The sequence below is a fragment of the Panicum virgatum genome, chromosome 8K (genome assembly GCF_016808335.1).
Source record: "Panicum virgatum strain AP13 chromosome 8K, P.virgatum_v5, whole genome shotgun sequence".
NCBI classification, from domain to species: domain Eukaryota; kingdom Viridiplantae; phylum Streptophyta; class Magnoliopsida; order Poales; family Poaceae; genus Panicum; species Panicum virgatum.
The window spans coordinates 12879872-12896811 of record NC_053143.1 but is presented as its reverse complement, the minus strand read 5'-3'; the positions used below and the strand labels follow the sequence as shown (position 1 = coordinate 12896811).

General features: G+C 48.6%; 1 protein-coding gene across 3 annotated transcripts; it reads right to left on the bottom strand.

Moving 5' to 3' along the window:
* Positions 1 to 12958: 12958 nt before the first annotated feature.
* LOC120643972 (zinc-finger homeodomain protein 4-like) lies at positions 12959 to 16033 on the bottom strand. Of its 3 annotated transcripts, none has more exons than XM_039920487.1 (2): positions 15676 to 16033; positions 12959 to 14694 (listed from the first exon to the last, which is right to left on the bottom strand). In XM_039920487.1, the coding sequence occupies exon 2, from the start codon at positions 14593 to 14595 to the stop codon at positions 13480 to 13482; it is 1116 nt and encodes a 371-aa protein (XP_039776421.1). In that variant the 5' UTR covers positions 14596 to 14694; positions 15676 to 16033; the 3' UTR covers positions 12959 to 13479. The 3 variants fall into 3 exon arrangements, with proteins under 3 accessions (XP_039776421.1, XP_039776420.1, XP_039776422.1); XM_039920486.1 differs by lacking the exon at positions 15676 to 16033 and adding an exon at positions 15142 to 15653; XM_039920488.1 differs by lacking the exon at positions 15676 to 16033 and adding an exon at positions 14773 to 15134.
* Between the last annotated feature and the right edge of the window lie 907 nt (positions 16034 to 16940).

Genomic DNA, 16940 nt, shown 5'->3' with positions numbered 1-16940 from the left:
CTTTTCAGCAAGCTCAAGGCCACGGAGGTGGATAACCAGACACGAGCCAAGCTCAATGGTGCCCCTCCTTCCAAGAGCATCGCTCTTGTGACTGGCCCAGGTGGATCGAGCTCTAACGCTAACTCTGCCCTTGGCTTTTCTCGTGCCTCTCTGCCCTCTGTTACAGATGAGCAGCTAGAGACGCTGGGCGATGACGACTTGTGCCTTCTCCTCAGCAAGTTCCAGCGTGTCTACCACAATCGGCAGAGGTGAAAGAACCTCGGGTGCTACCACTATGGCGATCCGAACCACTTCATCGCAGAGTGCCCCAAGAAGTCCGGCGGTGGCCAGAACAACAACCCCGACTACTACCGCCACCGCGACCGCGACGAGGGAGGCTCCAACAAGGAGCGTCGGCACCACAAGCACCGCAGTCGTGACTGGGGATGACGCTTCGACAAGGAGTCGCTCAATAAGCACTTCCAGTACAAGGCCAAGAAGCGGGAGAAGGCTTTCCTGGCGCAGCTCAGCGACCTCGACAAGAGCTCCGACACCGACCGCTCTTCTTCACCGACCTCTGACGATGACAAGAAGAAGAAGAAGAAGAAGAAGAAGAAGAAGAAGAAGAAGAAGAAGAAGAAGAAGAAGAAGAAGAAGAAGAAGAAGAAGAAGAAGAAGCGGGACAAGGATGCCACCGGCTTCATCGGCCTTTTCTTGGCGGCCGGTCGGCGCAAGAGCTTCTGCACCATGGCGGGTGAAGCCAATGGTGCTCGTGCGTCTTCGGGTGAACATGCTACACCGACGTACGTCGACTCTTCTCCTAGATCCGAGAGTGATTCAGAGGTAAACTCCACTATTGACCTGCTTGATACTGAGATTAGGGAGTTGTATGCTGTTCTCGACAACCAGAAGAGGTTGCTTAAGGAAGCAGCTAGAGAGCGTAGAAAGCTTAGAGCTGAGCTCGCTTGTGCTAGGGAGAAATCTAGTGAGGATGAGTGCGCTGGCTGCATATCTCACATGAATGATCTTGTTGCTCTCCGTGCCAAGCATGAGGAGAACGTCGCGAACTTGGATGTTGCCAAGACCTCGCTTTCTGACGTGTCTCACGAGCTAGCCAAGGCCAAGCATGAGCTTGAACTGGTTAAGGACGCTCACATTGTTAGTGATGTGCTTGAATGCGATGAGTGTCCTATCTTTAAGTTTGATATAGCTTCTTTGCAGTCTAAGTTTGCCACTATTGTGTGTGAACCAGAGCAGCTTAGATCTAGGCCTATTCTGCTTGGTGCCTGTAAGCTGTGACCCACGCTTAGGTCGGAGCTAGATGAGAAGAATGCCTTGATTAAGTCTTTGGGGAAGACTAAGGTCGGGGAGTCTAGCCCACCTATTGATTGTCATGTTTGCCCTGGTTTGATTTCTGATTTGGATAATCTTGCGGTAGAGAAAGCCAACTTGGAGAATGAGAATACCTATCTTAGGGCGATTCTGAGTTGGGTTTCTAGCAGTGAGCCGCAGTTGGGCATGATGATCAAGCAGTTTAAGCATGGTGATGGTTTTGGGGTTGGTTACACATACACGAAGTCAGACTTTGACAAGCTGTATGGTAAGATCGGTAAGGCTGCTGGAGCTCCAAGTGCTCTAAACACTGCTAGCACGAGCACACAGCCTTCGCTTATTGACCCCGTGGATGGTGTGCGGAAAGAACCATCGAAAGCACCTCCACAGAAGCAGGTTTGGGTTCCAAAGCCCAATGAGCTGAGGAATCCCGTCGATACGCTCCCTGCTACCACAGTCCAGGTTGCCCAGAAGAAGGGTGCTGCTCCTCCCCGTCCGCAGGTGAGGCCTCCACCTCCCAAGAGAGAGGTGAAGTACCACTGCGAGTACTATGACAGAGAGGGTCACCTGGAGGAGTTTTGCTTCAGGAGGAAGCGGGCTGTGAGGCGTGAGCAGGAGAGACGCAACCCGGACATGTACTCTGCTTGGGTGCATGGTCCTCCTCGGCATGGTGGTAGGCAAGATGCTAGGGCACGAGGTGTTGGTGGAGGACAGGGAGGTGGTGGTGTTTACCGTGCTCCAGCGGGTGGTCGTTTTGCCGGTCGTGCTCCTGGTCGTCCTCAGTACGGCTATGGACCACAGGACCGAGGCTTTGGAGGAGGTTACGATGCACCACGCTTTCCTCGCAGTGGTGGTCGTCAGCCTCACGGTAGACGGGATAGGGGATACGCTTTGCCTGATTTTACTAACCCTTCTGTAGAGCAAATGGCTCGACACTGGTTTGCTTCACACTTTTCTAACCCCAGTGTTGAGACATTTGCTCACCATTTGTCTCACTACTGATGTGCAGGTCGGAGGCTTGGAGAACAGGTGGATCATGGACTCCGGTTGTTTGCGTCACATGACCGGGAATGACAAATGGTTCTCCAGCCTCACCCCAACGCGCCACAAAGAATACATCATATTTGGGGATAATGGTAAGGGCAAGGTACGTGGTGTTGGCGCTGTTAGAGTTTCTGATCGCTTTACCCTGAGAGAAGTTGCTTTGGTTTCGAATCATGGCTTTAATTTGCTCTCTATTTCGCAACTTCTTGATGAGGGGTTTGAAGTTCGCTTCAAGGAGGGTTGCTCTCGAGTATTGGATTCCAGAGGAGACCTGGTTTGCCGGATCATTCCTCATGACCGAGTTTTCTTGATCGATTTCTCTGGAACTCCTTTTGGCCCTTCTTGTTGCTTGTTGGCTGGTCCTTCTTCTGATCTATGGAAGTGGCATAGGAGACTTGGACATTTGAGGTTCGACTTGTTGTCTAGACTTAGCTCACTTGACCTAATCCGAGGAATGCCCAAATTGAAGTTTGAAAAGGACCTTGTTTGCCATCCATGTCGCCACAGGAAGATGATTGCCGCTTCTCATCCGCCAGTTAATCAGGTGATGACCGCTCACTCTGGAGAGTTGCTACACATGGACACTGTTGGTCCTTCTCGGGTGATGTCTGTTGGTGGAAAGTGGTACGTCCTTGTGATTGTGGACGATTTTTCTCGCTATTCTTGGGTCTTTTCATGAGAACCAAGGATGAGGCTTTCGAGTTTGTTCGAGACTTGATCTTGAGGTTGAAAAACGAGCTACCCCAGGCCATGCGAGCGATTCACAGTGATAATGGCACAGAATTCAAAAACGCTCGTTTTGACACCTTTTGCAGTGATCAAGGGCTTGAACACCAGTATTCTTCTCCCTACACTCCACAGCAAAATGGAGTTGTAGAACGGAAGAATCAGACACTGGTTGAGATGGCGAGGACGATGCTCGACGAGCATAGGACTCCTCGAAAGTACTGGGCTGAGGCGGTCAATACCGGCTGTTATGTGTCCAACCGCATTTTCTTGCGTGCTTTCATGCACAAGACTTCTTATGAGTTGCGATTTGGACGCCAGCCCCGTGTTGACCATCTCAGAGTTTTCGGCTGCCGGTGTTTTGTGCTGAAAGAAGGAAATCTTGATAAGTTTGAGTCTCGCTCGTCTGACGGCATTTTTCTTGGTTATACATCTCATTCCAAGGCATACCGTGTGCTGCTTATTGATTCTAACATCGTCAGAGAGACTTGTGAAGTCACTTTCGACGAGACTACACCGTGCAATGCTTTTGTCTTTGAAGTTGTAGGAGAAGATGAGCTCAGCACCTCCATCTTTGAAGATGAGGAGGAAGAAGCTGCGGAGGGTGATGCTGAGGCTACCACGCGTGCTGTGGACCAAGCAGCCTCCACCACGAGCTCGGACGATGACGACGGCCCCGATCCGACTACATTTACTTCACGGGGACCGATCAAGCAGGTGACTCAGCCTTCCCCAGCTGCACCTGAGGAGGCACCAGCTTTGGTTAAGGAGGAGGCGACTTCGACAAGGGAAGCACCGTGACACATTCAGCGTCGTCATCCACCTCAACAGATGCTAGGTGACCTCAACGAGCGAGTCACACGGTCCAAGGTAACAAATATCGCTGGCTTTGCTCATTCAGCGTTTGTTGCCTCTTTTGAGCCCAAAGATATTGGACATGCTCTTTCTGATTCTAATTGGGTCAATGCCATGCATGAGGAACTCGAAAATTTTGAAAGAAACCAAGTTTGGGTCTTAGTCGAGCCTCCACCTGCTTGTAATCCCATCGGAACGAAGTGGGTTTTCAAAAACAAGCAAGGTGAGGATGGGTTGGTTGTTCGAAAAAAGGCTCGTCTTGTTGCCCAGGGGTTTTGCCAAAAAGAAGAGATTGATTTTGAGGAAACTTTTGCCCCTGTTGCTTGTTTGGAAGCGATTTGGATTTTTCTTGCATTTGCTGCTTCTAAGGGTTTTAAAGTTTTCCAAATGGACGTTAAATCTGCTTTCTTAAATGGTTTTATCGAAGAAGAGGTTTATATGAAACAACCCCCTGGTTTAAAAAATCCCAAGTTTCCAAACCGTGTTTATAAACTTCAAAAAGCACTTTATGGTTTGAAACAAGCACCTAGAGCTTGGTATGATAGACTGAAAATATTTTTGCTGGCTCAGAGTTTTAAAATGGCATGTGTGCATAAAACTTTGTTCCTCATGCGGTCTGGCACTGATTTTCTATTAGTTTAGATATACATGGATGATATTATCTTTGGTGGCTCTTCTCACGCTCTTGTCTCCAAGTTTTCTAAGCAGATGTCCAGGGAGTTCGAGATGAGTATGATGGGTGAGCTGCAGTTCTTCCTCGGGCTGCAGATCAAGCAAACTCCTCAGGGCACGTTTGTTCATCAAGCCAAGTACACCAGGGACTTACTGCGGAAGTTCGACATGAGTGACTTGTCACCTCAGCCGACTCCGATCAACACTTCGACGGCGCTTGATGAGGACTTGGATGGCAAGGCGGTGGACCAGAAGGAGTACAGGAGCATGATCGGCTCCCTCCTGTACCTGACGGTGTCCCGACCGGACATTCAGTTCGGCGTCGGCCTCTGTGCGCGGTATCAGCCTTCGCCGCGCACCTCCCACAGGCAGGTGGTGAAACGCATCTTCAGGTATCTGAAATTCACCCCTGAGTTTGGTCTCTGGTACTCTGCGGATTCTTCTCTGATTTTGGTGGGCTTTTCTGATGCCGATTTCGGTGGGTGTCGGTTGGATTGCAAGTCGACATCCGGCACTTGTCAATTTCTCGGTACATCTTTGGTGTCTTGGTCCTCTCGCAAGCAAGCAAGCTAGCGTAGCGCTTTCTTCCACAGAAGCTGAGTATGTTGCCGCTGCTAGCTGTTGCTCCCAGATCCTATGGATGAAACAAACCTTGCAGGATTATGGACTGAGTTTTGATAGGATTCCCATCTTTGTAGACAACATATCCGCTATTAGCATTGCAAAGAACTCTGTCCTACACTCCAGAACCAAACAAATAGATATCCGGTTCCACTTCCTGCGAGACAATCATGAGAGAGGCCACATAGACTTGATCTATGTCCCTTCAGAGAGGCAAACCGCAGATATCCTAACCAAACCTCTTGAGCAGGACACCTTTGCTCGCTTGCGAGGGGAGCTTGGGGTTTGTTACCCCTTTTGATCGCTGACATTTCTTTGGTTAGCTTTGTAGGTCTTGTTTATTTTTCTCTTCGTTTTCTAGGATTGGTAGTTGCATTGTGCATATGCATTGTACATTTCTGCATTTTGCATTGCTTCACTTGCACTAGCATTCTTGTATACATTGCTATGATCTCCTAGTGCTTGCTAGTGTGAGTTTATAAATGTGATCATGTATAGCTTGCTCCACTGTGTATATGACTTCATCTGAGTTAAGCTATTTTGATTTGAAAATTTGAAAACATGGTCATCCTGTTTTGGCTACTAGCATGTTAGGGTATGTTGATATGCTTTGCTATCTCATTCATGCTAGTGTAGCCTTTCGTTCAGCAATTCATACTTGACATGATCTAAAATTGATAAAATTGCTTGAATTGTGCTTGAAATGGAATGGAAAGATCCAGGTGGGATTGCTTGTCGCACTGATCGAGCTTTCGGGACGGCTCACTTTGCACTTGTGAGAACCCGGGCAAGGCTGTGCATGATTGAAATGAGTGCCTTAAGCTTCTGATTGCCTTTGGCATAGGCTTGGTCTCGTTGCTAAGTAAAGCATGACAAGCTCTCAACCCCTGCCATTAAAATTGCTTGATATATTGAGATTGCAAAATCAATGTTTACAACTTGCTTTGGATGTTTTTGACTCACCTGTATGAGTTTGATTAGCACTGTTTTTCATTCCCTACTTGCTAGTTCTAGATCAAAGGTGATGCTTTTATTTCTTCTAAACTGAACTTGCCTAGCTCTAGACTGATTTGATATATCCTGTTGAGCTAGATGCAGGTCTTGTTTATGGATGCACACGTGCTTGTGACTAGTTGTTGCTCATATCCTTGTATCCCTGAATGCTTTCACTTACACCTCCTACATTGCATTCATTGCATAGCATATGTTTAGGGGGAGTCTCGGGTTCAGGGGGAGCTTTATGTCTAAGCCTTGATGTGTGCATGTGCCAACAAGGGGGAGAAGTTAGTGATTGAACAAGAGGGAAATTGTTTGATTTTTTAGAGAACCAAAAACTTGTTGTGCACAGGGCTTTGAGAGTGCATACATGTGGTGAGAGTTGCACTGGTAAGGGTAAGGGGGAAATGCATATCAGTGGGAGTTTCTGCTTTGTTTATCTCCTGGTTTTCCCTCCGCTTCTGGCATGACTGTGTCGAGCCTTGCATCTGTCTTTGAGGAGTCATGCTTGTGTTTGATCGATTGCGTCGAGCCGTTGCCCTTGTCTGAGGGAATCGATCTTTGCTTGGTCAAGTGACTTGTTCTTACTGCCTTCGAGCTTTTGTCACTTGTTCAAGTTCTTTCTTGCTTCTTTGTTCTTCACTGTTTTTGTTTCAATCATTGGTTCGTTTGTGGTGTGTTGACAATGCACTCATCAAGGGGGAGATTGAGGAATGTTGAATACTCTGTCCTGCTTGTGATGAGTGAATTGTCAACCGTGTGGTGTGATCGTGCGCTTGGTCTTTGGATTGCAGGTACACGGGCGTCAAGTGTCGACGGAGAGCTACCGTGGAGGTGCTGTGACCGATGGACCGTGCGGTGGACGGCGGTGAAGGGCAGCCGGGACCGGAGCTCGTGCCAGGCGAAAGCTGTGGCGTCCACTCCTGGATCGAGGGCGTAAGCGGCGACGGAAGGCGGGTTTCTTGGTTTGCGCTACAAAACCAAGGAGGCGGACGGCGGTTGAAGACGCCAAGTCGTGGAGGCACGGGCGTCGGTCTCGGGACTGACGGAGGTGACGGGCGTTGACGGCGTCTAGGGCCTCGCTGCGGGCGAGGAGGTGACGTGCGTCGGGCGGCGTCTAGGGCCGTCAGAAGGCCGAGGCGGGAACGGCGTCTAAGGCCACGTCGTGAAGGCGGGAATCTTCTCGTGCGTGGAGTTTTGGCAGTTTTCTCAAAACCGGCCACCTACCTGGGTTTCGCGGACCCCCCAAAAACTACGAACCGGATCTTCATCGACATGGCAGCACCGCGGAGAAGGCTTCGAGTCGAAGAAAGAAACTCCGCCGTCGGATTAGATCGTGTACATATTTCCGGTTTTGCCCCTACGGGCGTTTTAGTGTCTAGATTGAGTCGAGGGTATTTTGGACCCCTGCGTGGGCTCCTTAAATACCCCTCACCCTCTCCTCTCTCCCTTCGCGCCAGCCACAGATAGCACCACGCCACCACCTCCTCCTGGCGCCGCCCTCCTCTTCCTGTCGCCCTCTCTTCTTCCTCCCTCTCCTCTCTAGGGATTAGAGGTATGGATTCTTGAGTTTTTGTACTGAGATTGATTGGGAAAGGAGGCCCAATCCTCCTTGTGCCCTCCGGGGTTTTGAATTCAATTCAATCTCGTACGATTTGTGCTTTGTTTTGGATGATTTCGATTTTCCTTCGACGAATCTTGAGCACGAGATGACGAGTGGTTTTCAGATGATCGAGTGACTCTTTGTAGTGATTCTAACCCATCTAACCTAGTGCTAATCTTCCTGGAATCATGAGTTCACTCGAAACGAAGTTCTTGGCGTTCTAGAGAAAACTCCGTTCTTGCTCGGGAATTCCTCGATTCCCCCCAAACTATAGAGTGATTCGTCGATTCCTTTCGTGGATATGTTCACAAGTCCTTTGTGATCATGCCTGCAAAATTTGAGCTCCTTTTGACTTGATTTGATTCTCCAATCATCGAAGTTTCCAAAGATCGCGAGCTGAAAAACGCTTCTGGACTCTGTTTTTCCTATCACCGGTTAAACCGACGCTTGTGATATGATGCGTCGGATCAACCGGTGAGTAGGTTTCTCGCACATTAGGGTTTTCTGTTCTTCGTCTGGTTGCACTGGTGCATTCTCTCTCTTGTGCATTGGTTCAACCGGTGATACCTTTTCACTGACATGTAGTGTGCTGTTTTGAGCATTGCACCGGCGTATAGAATTTTCTTAACGTCGGTTCATCCGGTGCTCTGTTGGATTCGATTTCTATCTCTCTGGACAACTGCAACGGCACTTTGGGTTTGTGATCGTCGGTTTGACCAGTGCCTAGAAGTTCATTTTGAGCTCTCTCTGGACAACTGCACCGGTGTTCGTTTTGGATTTTGTCGGTTTATCCGGTGCACTATCGTCGGTTGAACCGACGATGTTTAAACCGTAGCGTCGGTTTAACCGGTGAGTGCTTCTTCTCTGCTGCCGGCTCTGTGACGTCGGTTGAACCGGTGGAGTACTTCTTCACACGTCGGTTTAACCGGTGTTAGTATACCGTGCTGTTCTTGCGTTGTTTGTTCGTGATTTCTTCCGCGTTGATTCTTGCTTGTTCCTAAGGTTGTTTTGTGTTGGTGTAGCTTCTCCATAGCTACAACGCACTTCACCTAGGACGTTAGGGTTGGGTGTGTATTAGGGGATCATAAGCTTCCGTTTGCGTTAAATTTTATCAGCTCCCATTCACCTCCTCTGGTCGCCTTTTCGGTCCCTCAAAATAAGATTGAAGCTGGGGCTTCCGAATTTGTTCGGTTCAAATTTAGGGCGAATCTAGGAAGCAATGGCACTTTGCATTACTAACTTGCTTTAAGCACAACTACTGTACTTCCACTTCAATGCACACCAGAGGCTGAGGGAAAAATTACTAGCCGTCGTTGCAGGCCTTCTCTGTGCATAATCTGTCTATTAGTAGTACTGTACGTACTGCGACTAATAACAGTGCTTTTAATATAAAAAGCTGTGTTCTAACTCCATTCCCGTACGCTGATCATCTGAAAGTTAAAGTCTCAAACAAAGCTACAATAATGCGCATACCTAAACAGTGCACATTTCTCACTGGAGCGAGCAAACAGCTGATGTTTTTTCTGTCCATGCAAAATACAGTCATGAAGTGAGCATCATTTCTACCAAAAAAAGGGAATTTTCTGTTTTCACTATCCCCGGTCCTGCGAGGGAAGTAAATTTTCTATAGTATCCGTCACATCGAATTTTTGGACACATGTATGAAGTATTAAATGTAATTAAAAAAATAACTAATTACACAATTTAACTGATTAGTACGAGATGAATCTTTTAAGCCTAATTAGTTCATAATTGGACATTATTTATCAAATAACAACGAAATGTGCTACAGAGTCAAAACACAAACTTTTTCGCATACTAAACGCAAACATTTTTTTCCAAGAAGGTACAAGTATTTGGCAGGATGGGCATCACCTGCAGTCTGTCTAGTTCCATCACAAAAGCAAAAGAGAAAGAAAGAGAACAGAGACATGGCATGAGGTGAAAAAAAAATCACAGTGGCGTTGCTGAATGCTGATGGTGTTATGCTGCCGTGAACATGGGAGTGATCTGAGGCCTGATGGCTTGCCTTGGCGGCAACCACCTTCTATCACGGCATGACAGGCACAGCAGCTGACACACATGGGCATGGGCTGGCCGGCAGGGCAGGGCTGTCCTGCAGCAGCGAGCCCCCGGCAAACCAAACCATGATAGGGAGATGAAAAATCCTGCATTTGCTCGCCGAGACAAACAAGCGGCCATCGTTGTGGCACCCTGGCTGTCCTGCAGCAGCGAGCCCCCGGCAAACCAAACCATGATAGGGAGATGAAAAATCCTGCATTTGCTCGCCGAGACAAACAAGCGGCCATCGTTGTGGCACCCTTTGTTTCCTTTGTGTCTGTGGCACCGGCAGCAGCGGTTAATTTGTTTCATTCATTAGGGTTTGGTTTCGACTCAAGAGATGAGGCAAACCGTTCAAAATTTGCTTCATGGTGATATCATTCAAAAAGGAAGCAAACTGTTCCATACATTTCTTTTCCAAATTAAATATGTCTGAAAAATCTGTCTGCATCTTTCAGAAAACATTAAGCATGACCTGTAGGTTTGCCATACCAGAAAGACATGAATATTTTAAAATTAAAAAAGGCAGCTTATTACAGATTGGCCTATATAGTATATCAGATTCCTTGACTTATTTTTTTTCTATCGCTCAAACAACTCAAACTTTATGATCGTTTAGGATAAAGCCCTGCCCTGTGCCTTCATTCCGGTTTAGTCTTCTCTCACATGCTCTCCTCTCCCAAATCCCAATTCCCACATGTGCCTGCCAGTGTTTTTCAGCAGTGCCATGATTAAAGAGATCCCATGCCTGTCTCTATTCACCCTCTCTCAGCTCGGATAATAGTAGTGGAGAGGTGTGATGCTGTGGCTTTGCTAAATCTTTGCTTGGCTATTTTCAGCGCTAGCTAGTGGAGATCTTAGCTGTATGACATGCAGGAGCACCATGCCCGAACCCTTTTGCCATCGAGCTAAGCCGTGTTTGGATGAGAAGGTGAAATTTTTTCCACAAAAAACAAATGTATGCATGGAGTACTAAACACAGTTTATTTGTGAAACCTTTTCACGGATGAGTGTAACTTTTCGAGATGAATCTAACGAACCAAGTTCCATCATGATTGGCTACAGTGATGCTACAATAACTGCGCTTAATCATCTTCCAATCGCACGACCAAAGATCTCGTAGCTACAGTAACTGCTACAGTGCTATAGTGGTGGCGGTGATTTCGTAATTAGATTTTATTTAATACCTCTAATTAGTAGTTAAAAGACTGAAAAGTTTTTATAAAATTTTTTTCACGAGCCATCCAAACACGGCCCTAGCTAGAGGGCATAACAAGGCTGCAAAGGCACATAGCAAATGCACGCTTGCTATTGCCAAATGCCAGTGTTTCTGTTTCGGATGAACCTGCCCTTAAAAAAAGAGAATTTTTTCTGATGAGCCTCCACGCGTTGCCAATGCACATTCAGTCATTCAGATGTTATTACTGACGCGGCCAGTTTTGCTTTGTACTAGTGCTTCATTTCTTTTGTTCTTCAAGAGGTTAAAATGCACAATCATGGGACCTCCGAAAACAAGGTTTGAGCAGGGGGGGAGCTGCGGTGGCTACCCGGACCTACTCTACCTACACCCTATCAAGGCCACCACCAGCAGCAGCTACAACTACAAAGCCGAGCGCACGGCCATGCACAACCATCTGCTTGCTGATGATGCACTACTAGAAAATCAGCAGCTACAACTACAAAGCCGAGCGCACGGCCATGCACAACCATCTGCTTGCTGATGATGCACTACTAGAAAATCAGCATAAGGCACCGGCTGCAAAGAGCCTTTGGTACCGTTTTTTTGAACCGGTGCTCTCAAAGTGAGCCTTTGGTACCGGATAAAACAACTGGTGCCTAAGCCTTCAAAATTCACGCAAAATATTTTTTTTGGTTGGGACTTGAACTCACGACCTCTAGTCTCGCACGTTGCTCCTTTACCATCTCACTGCACAGTTGTTCTGATCGAGAAGGAGATATTTTCTTTTTAAAATAACCAATGGATGAGGCTAAGGTACCGGTTGGTGGTACCACCCGGTACTAATATAAAAATAACCACCCGGTACCTATGGAGAGCCTTAGGTACCGATTGATAATACCAACCGGTATCTAAGGCTCATTCATAAATTCCATCCACCCAGGTACCGGTTCATCTCTGTATCGGTACTTTTGGGTGGACCTAAGGCTTGTTTTCTAGTAGTGATGCGTGGTTCACACTGTTTAACATTGCATCAAGCAGCCTGTGTACTAGTACTACAGCATCAATGTCCTTTCCTGCTTCCAAAAATAAACCACAGAGCAGGTTCATCTGCTTTTCCAAATGCAAAAAAAGAGAGAAAGGATTCAAGGGGATATTGTGTCAAGAAGAAGAAAAAAAGGAAATTCATGTGTGCAGCACTACGCATTGTTCAGGGCTCTTCCTTTAATTTGATTGCTTTCGTCCTCTGTGTCTCCCTCCAAGAACAAGAACTAGAAGTAGAAGAAGCAGCAGCCAGCCGGCCAGGCACAAGAAGCTAGCAAGCATTACTGGCTGGGATTGGCTGGGCACATGCTCCCCTGCCCCCCTGCACAACCCCACACATGATTGATTGGTTTTGGCTTTGGTTGGGGATTCTTGGTGGCCATGCACAAACCCAGTGCAGTTTGTTCAAAAAAAAAACAATGCAGGACATGTTGGCATCTGCACTTGAATTTGCTTCCCAAACCAAAACAGAAATCGGGTGGCATCTTCTTCTTCTTCTTGCCCACCAAACTGCAGTACTCTCTCTCTCTCTCTCTCTCTCTCTCTATATATATATATATATATATATATATATATATACTTCTATTAGTAGCTTGTTAATTTTTTGTTGCCTTCTGCTGAATCTCAGTGAGATCCTGGTGATGTGAGAGAGATCAGGCTGTCAGCAGCGCCGACAGCAGCTGCATCTTAATTAAGCATGGATCATAATCCTGCACATCCAAATCATCAATGCCTTATCAACAGTGATCCTGAAAGCCACAGCACATGCATGCTCGATCCTCAGAACCTCTGCCGCGTCGCGCCATCATGCACGCACACCCTTCCAAAATCCCGGGCACAGAACTCAATGAAAAGGAAGCTGTCCATAACGACAGCTCAATTCTTCTGCTCATCAAACATTTGCCAGGATTGCTTACAAAAAAAAAAGAAAACACATTTGCTTCTAGCTAGGATTGAAGTCAGAGGATAATAGTCTAGGATATTTGGTTTTCTTCAGGGGAAAAAATCAGAGGAAATTGAGTCCAGTTGCAGTTGAAAATAAAATCACCTACTATGATGCATTCTTGGTTGCTCCCCTACCTTATGACAAAGCAACAAACACCGGAAAAAGAAAGGAAAAAAAGACGATAATAACCTCGACATGTTCTCTCTCTAAATCTCTTGTTTCAGTTCACTCCTCTCTCTGCTTGGACGGCGGGTAAATCACTTGATTTGGTGGCGGATTAATGGTACAGTGAAATGGCGATCGATCGATGAGCTCGGTCGGTTTGCTAGCTACCAGAACGGATCAAGAATGGAAGGAAGGATCACCATGGACAGAACGGCGTGCAGCATGGCGATCACCTCACTTAGCTTCTTTGTCAGCCGGTCACTCGAGCTTGGGCGGCGGCGGGGACCCGGGGCCGCCGCGGTGGCAGGAGGGCCCGGCGGCCTGCGGCATCATTGCGGCGGGCATCATCTGCAGAGGCATCAGCGGCGCCGGCGCCGGCGGGGACGCCACCGCCGCCGCCGGCTGCTCCTGCGGCGAGGCCTCCACCTCGAGGCGCTTGGTGGCGAGGTTGTGCTTGTTGTTGTGCATCCACACCTTGAGCACGCGGCGCTTGACGCCGATCTCCTGGCAGAAGGCCTGCACCATGGCGTCGTCCAGCTTCAGGAGGCGCCACCCCACGCGCTCCGCGAACTCCAGCATGCGGGCCTTCTGCTCCGGGGTGAACTTGGTGCGGAACCGCTTCTTGGACGACGACGAGCCCCCACCGCCGCTGCCGCCGACGCCGCCGGCGCCCGCCACGCCGCCGTCCATGTCGTCGGACTCCGAGCCGGTGGTGTGCATCATGCTCAGCGGCATCACGTACTGGTGGTGGGGGTGGTGGTGCCCGTGCCCCGACGGCGGAAGTGCCGCCGGGGGGAGAGCGCGCGCCGCGGCGAAGGCGCCGTAGGGGTCGGCGGCGGAGACCAGGAGCCCGCCCCCGCCCTTGCTGTGGTGCGGCAGGGCGGGGGCGAGGAGGCGGTGGGCGGCGCGGGGGCCGTGGCCGCGGCCGAAGCCGTCGCCCACGGCGTACATGTCGTCGTCGTCGTCGTCGGCCTCCTTGCGGTGGAAGTTGCGGTGGCAGCCGCAGGCGGAGCACTTGAGCGCCTCCAGCGAGCCCTCCTCGCCGCTCGGCATGAACTCGCCACACCCGTCGGTGGCGTTGCCGCCGATGGCCGCCGCGTGGTTCTTCAGGCACTCGCGGTACCTCACCGCGGCGCCGCCAATGCCGGCGCCGCGCTTCTTCGCGGAGCTCTCCATCTCCTCTGCCGCAGCGGCGGGCGGCGGGGGAGGCGGCGCCGCCGGGGACTGGCCATTGTTGCTGCCATGCCCATGGTGGTGCTCGTGGTGCAGCTGCGGCAGGACATGGCCGCCAGCGCTCCCACCGCCACCGTAGGGCGAGACGACGCTGGCGTGCATTGGGATCGCGAGCTCGCCCTGCGTGCCAGAAAGATCCATGCCTCCTCCGGATCCCTCCTCGTCTCGGCGGCGCCTCTCCAGAGAGAAGATGCTTCTTGCCGCTGCTGCTGCTGCAGCTGCTGACGCTTCTGTTCTTCTCTGCAGCGGCACAATGGAAACCATGATGAGAGAACAAGCAAGAAAAGGCCAATGGCGCCCAGAGCTCCCCTCACTCACTCTCAAGGATAGATGCAACAAAATTCTCAGTGTTTCTTGGGACTCTCAACACAGTAGGCACTAAAGGGTGAGAGAGAGAGAACAAAAAGGGGGCTGCACTGAGGTGTGGGGGATCTTGGGATCTTATCAAGAAGATACTACTTGCAAAACCCAAGATGGAGGAGGTAAGCAAGCTGCTAAATTATCAGGCCATAGAATAATAATGCATTTTGTTGTCTGTGCATGCTTGGTTGCTGCCATGTCCTATACATCTATCTTGCCACAGCTACTTCTTCTACTACTTTGTTGGGGTCCTCCCCATGACCCCATGCAATGAGAAACAAGATCACATACAGCTTGGAAGGAATGGAGGAAGGAGAAGCTACTCACTCAGTGGCTATAGTGCAAGAAGGATGAACAGTGAGGCTGTTCTTACAAAAGGCAGCAGGGTTACTTTTTGAGCTGCCTGCTTGTTACTGGCTCCAGGATTTTTACTGGTTACTGATATATATACTGCTTCTAGACTACTGTATTCTTTTGTTTTCCTCCCCCATTAGTTGTATGTATGGGCTCTGTATGGACCAGCCTTTGACCACACTCTCTCTTTCTCTCTTAGATCCTAGGCTTTGCAATTGCAACACACCACTTATCTCTCCTCCTCCCCTTCAACCGGACACATGGCAACAAGGGCTAGAGGAAGCTTGAAGGAGGAGCTCTGCTGCTGCTGCAGATGTTTTGTGTCTAATGTTAATGTTTGTTTGTGTGTGTCTGAGGCAGCGAGGGTGTGTCTTGGAGATCACAAGAGACTATTTTCTCCACTGGATTGCTCTCTCTGGACAGTCAAGGAGGGGGGGGGGGGAGAGAGAGAGAGAGAGAGAGAGAGAGAGAGAGAGAGAGAGAGAGAGAGACCAAAAGCCAACCAACCTTGTTGCGTCAAGGGCTAATCGAGAGGACAAAGAAGCAGGGGGGCAAGGACTCAGCCTTTGCAGCTTCCACCATTGCAGTGAGGTGACTAGCGGGCTCGCTAGGCCATGCTACCCGGCCGCTGCAATGGACGAGGCTTAGAGGAGAGAGAAAGAAAGAGCAGAGAGAGAGAGAGAAAGATCTAGCAGAGAGAGAATTTTGTAGGAGGATAAGAGAAATGGTAGCGTCTGGTGCTTGCTTTGCTTTGCTTTGCTTGCACTATCAGGAATCAAGCTGACTTCAGAGAGATATGGGAGAGGCAGTGGCCTGTCAGAGGAGAGAGAGAGAGGATGCCCGGCCAGACTCTGATATTTTTGTTTCAGAGATCCAAAAGAATGATATTTCTGCTGTCCCTTCTGTTTCTGATTTTATTTTGTCAGAGAGAGAGGAGGGATAAAGAGATCTCCAAAGGAAAATCCGCTGTTAGGCACTCAGTTAATGCTCTCTCATGGGCACCATGTTTTCACAAAAACCTTGTGCTCAGTATTTATTTGTCATGCAGGATAGAGGGGTAATATCAATTCAGGCCTAGTATTCATGATGGACAGTCTTTGTCTGCTGATCACAAGCCATAACTACGGTGCCCATTTTTTTATTTAGCTTTCTAAACTGAATATATTTTGAAGCATAACTTATCTAACACATTTGCCGTGCAATTGTCCTAATGAAGTATCACAGCACTGCCTAAATCACAGATTAGCGCTTCAAGTATAGAAATCAAATGATGGCGTTAATAATTAAAAAACAAGCATGATAAGATAAAATACAACTTGATTGAATATTTTACATAGTGATTTATAAATTTTTAGATTACTTACATAATAGTATGAGTCCCCCAAACAGGCAAAAACCCCAATTAGTTCTTACCTTTGGTTTCCTGGGATGTCAACAGGACCAAAAAAAACGGCAGTCAGCACAAAGAACAAACACGCATACCGACAAACTCATCTTTGGTGGTCTGAAGAATGCCACGCAATTAGTTTAAGCAAGACATGTGCGTCTCCATGCCCTACCAGCTATTAGTGCACTCACCAAACAATTTGCTACAGATCATAGACAGTAGTAAAAAATGCTTAAGGTACCCATGGCCCGATTATACGGGTATAAGAAACAGTGTTAGCAGCACGTAGCATCTTATCAGCTAGTATCAGATTGCAGGAGAGCATAGTGGTTTTGTCTGTATCACACTGAAGAAGTGTATCATTACGCCCTAAGAGTTGACCATA

Coding starts and splice junctions, on each gene's coding strand:
- LOC120643972 (XM_039920487.1), bottom strand. CDS start 14,595: ATGGATCTTTCTGGCACGCAGGGCGAGCTCGCGATCCCAATGCACGCC.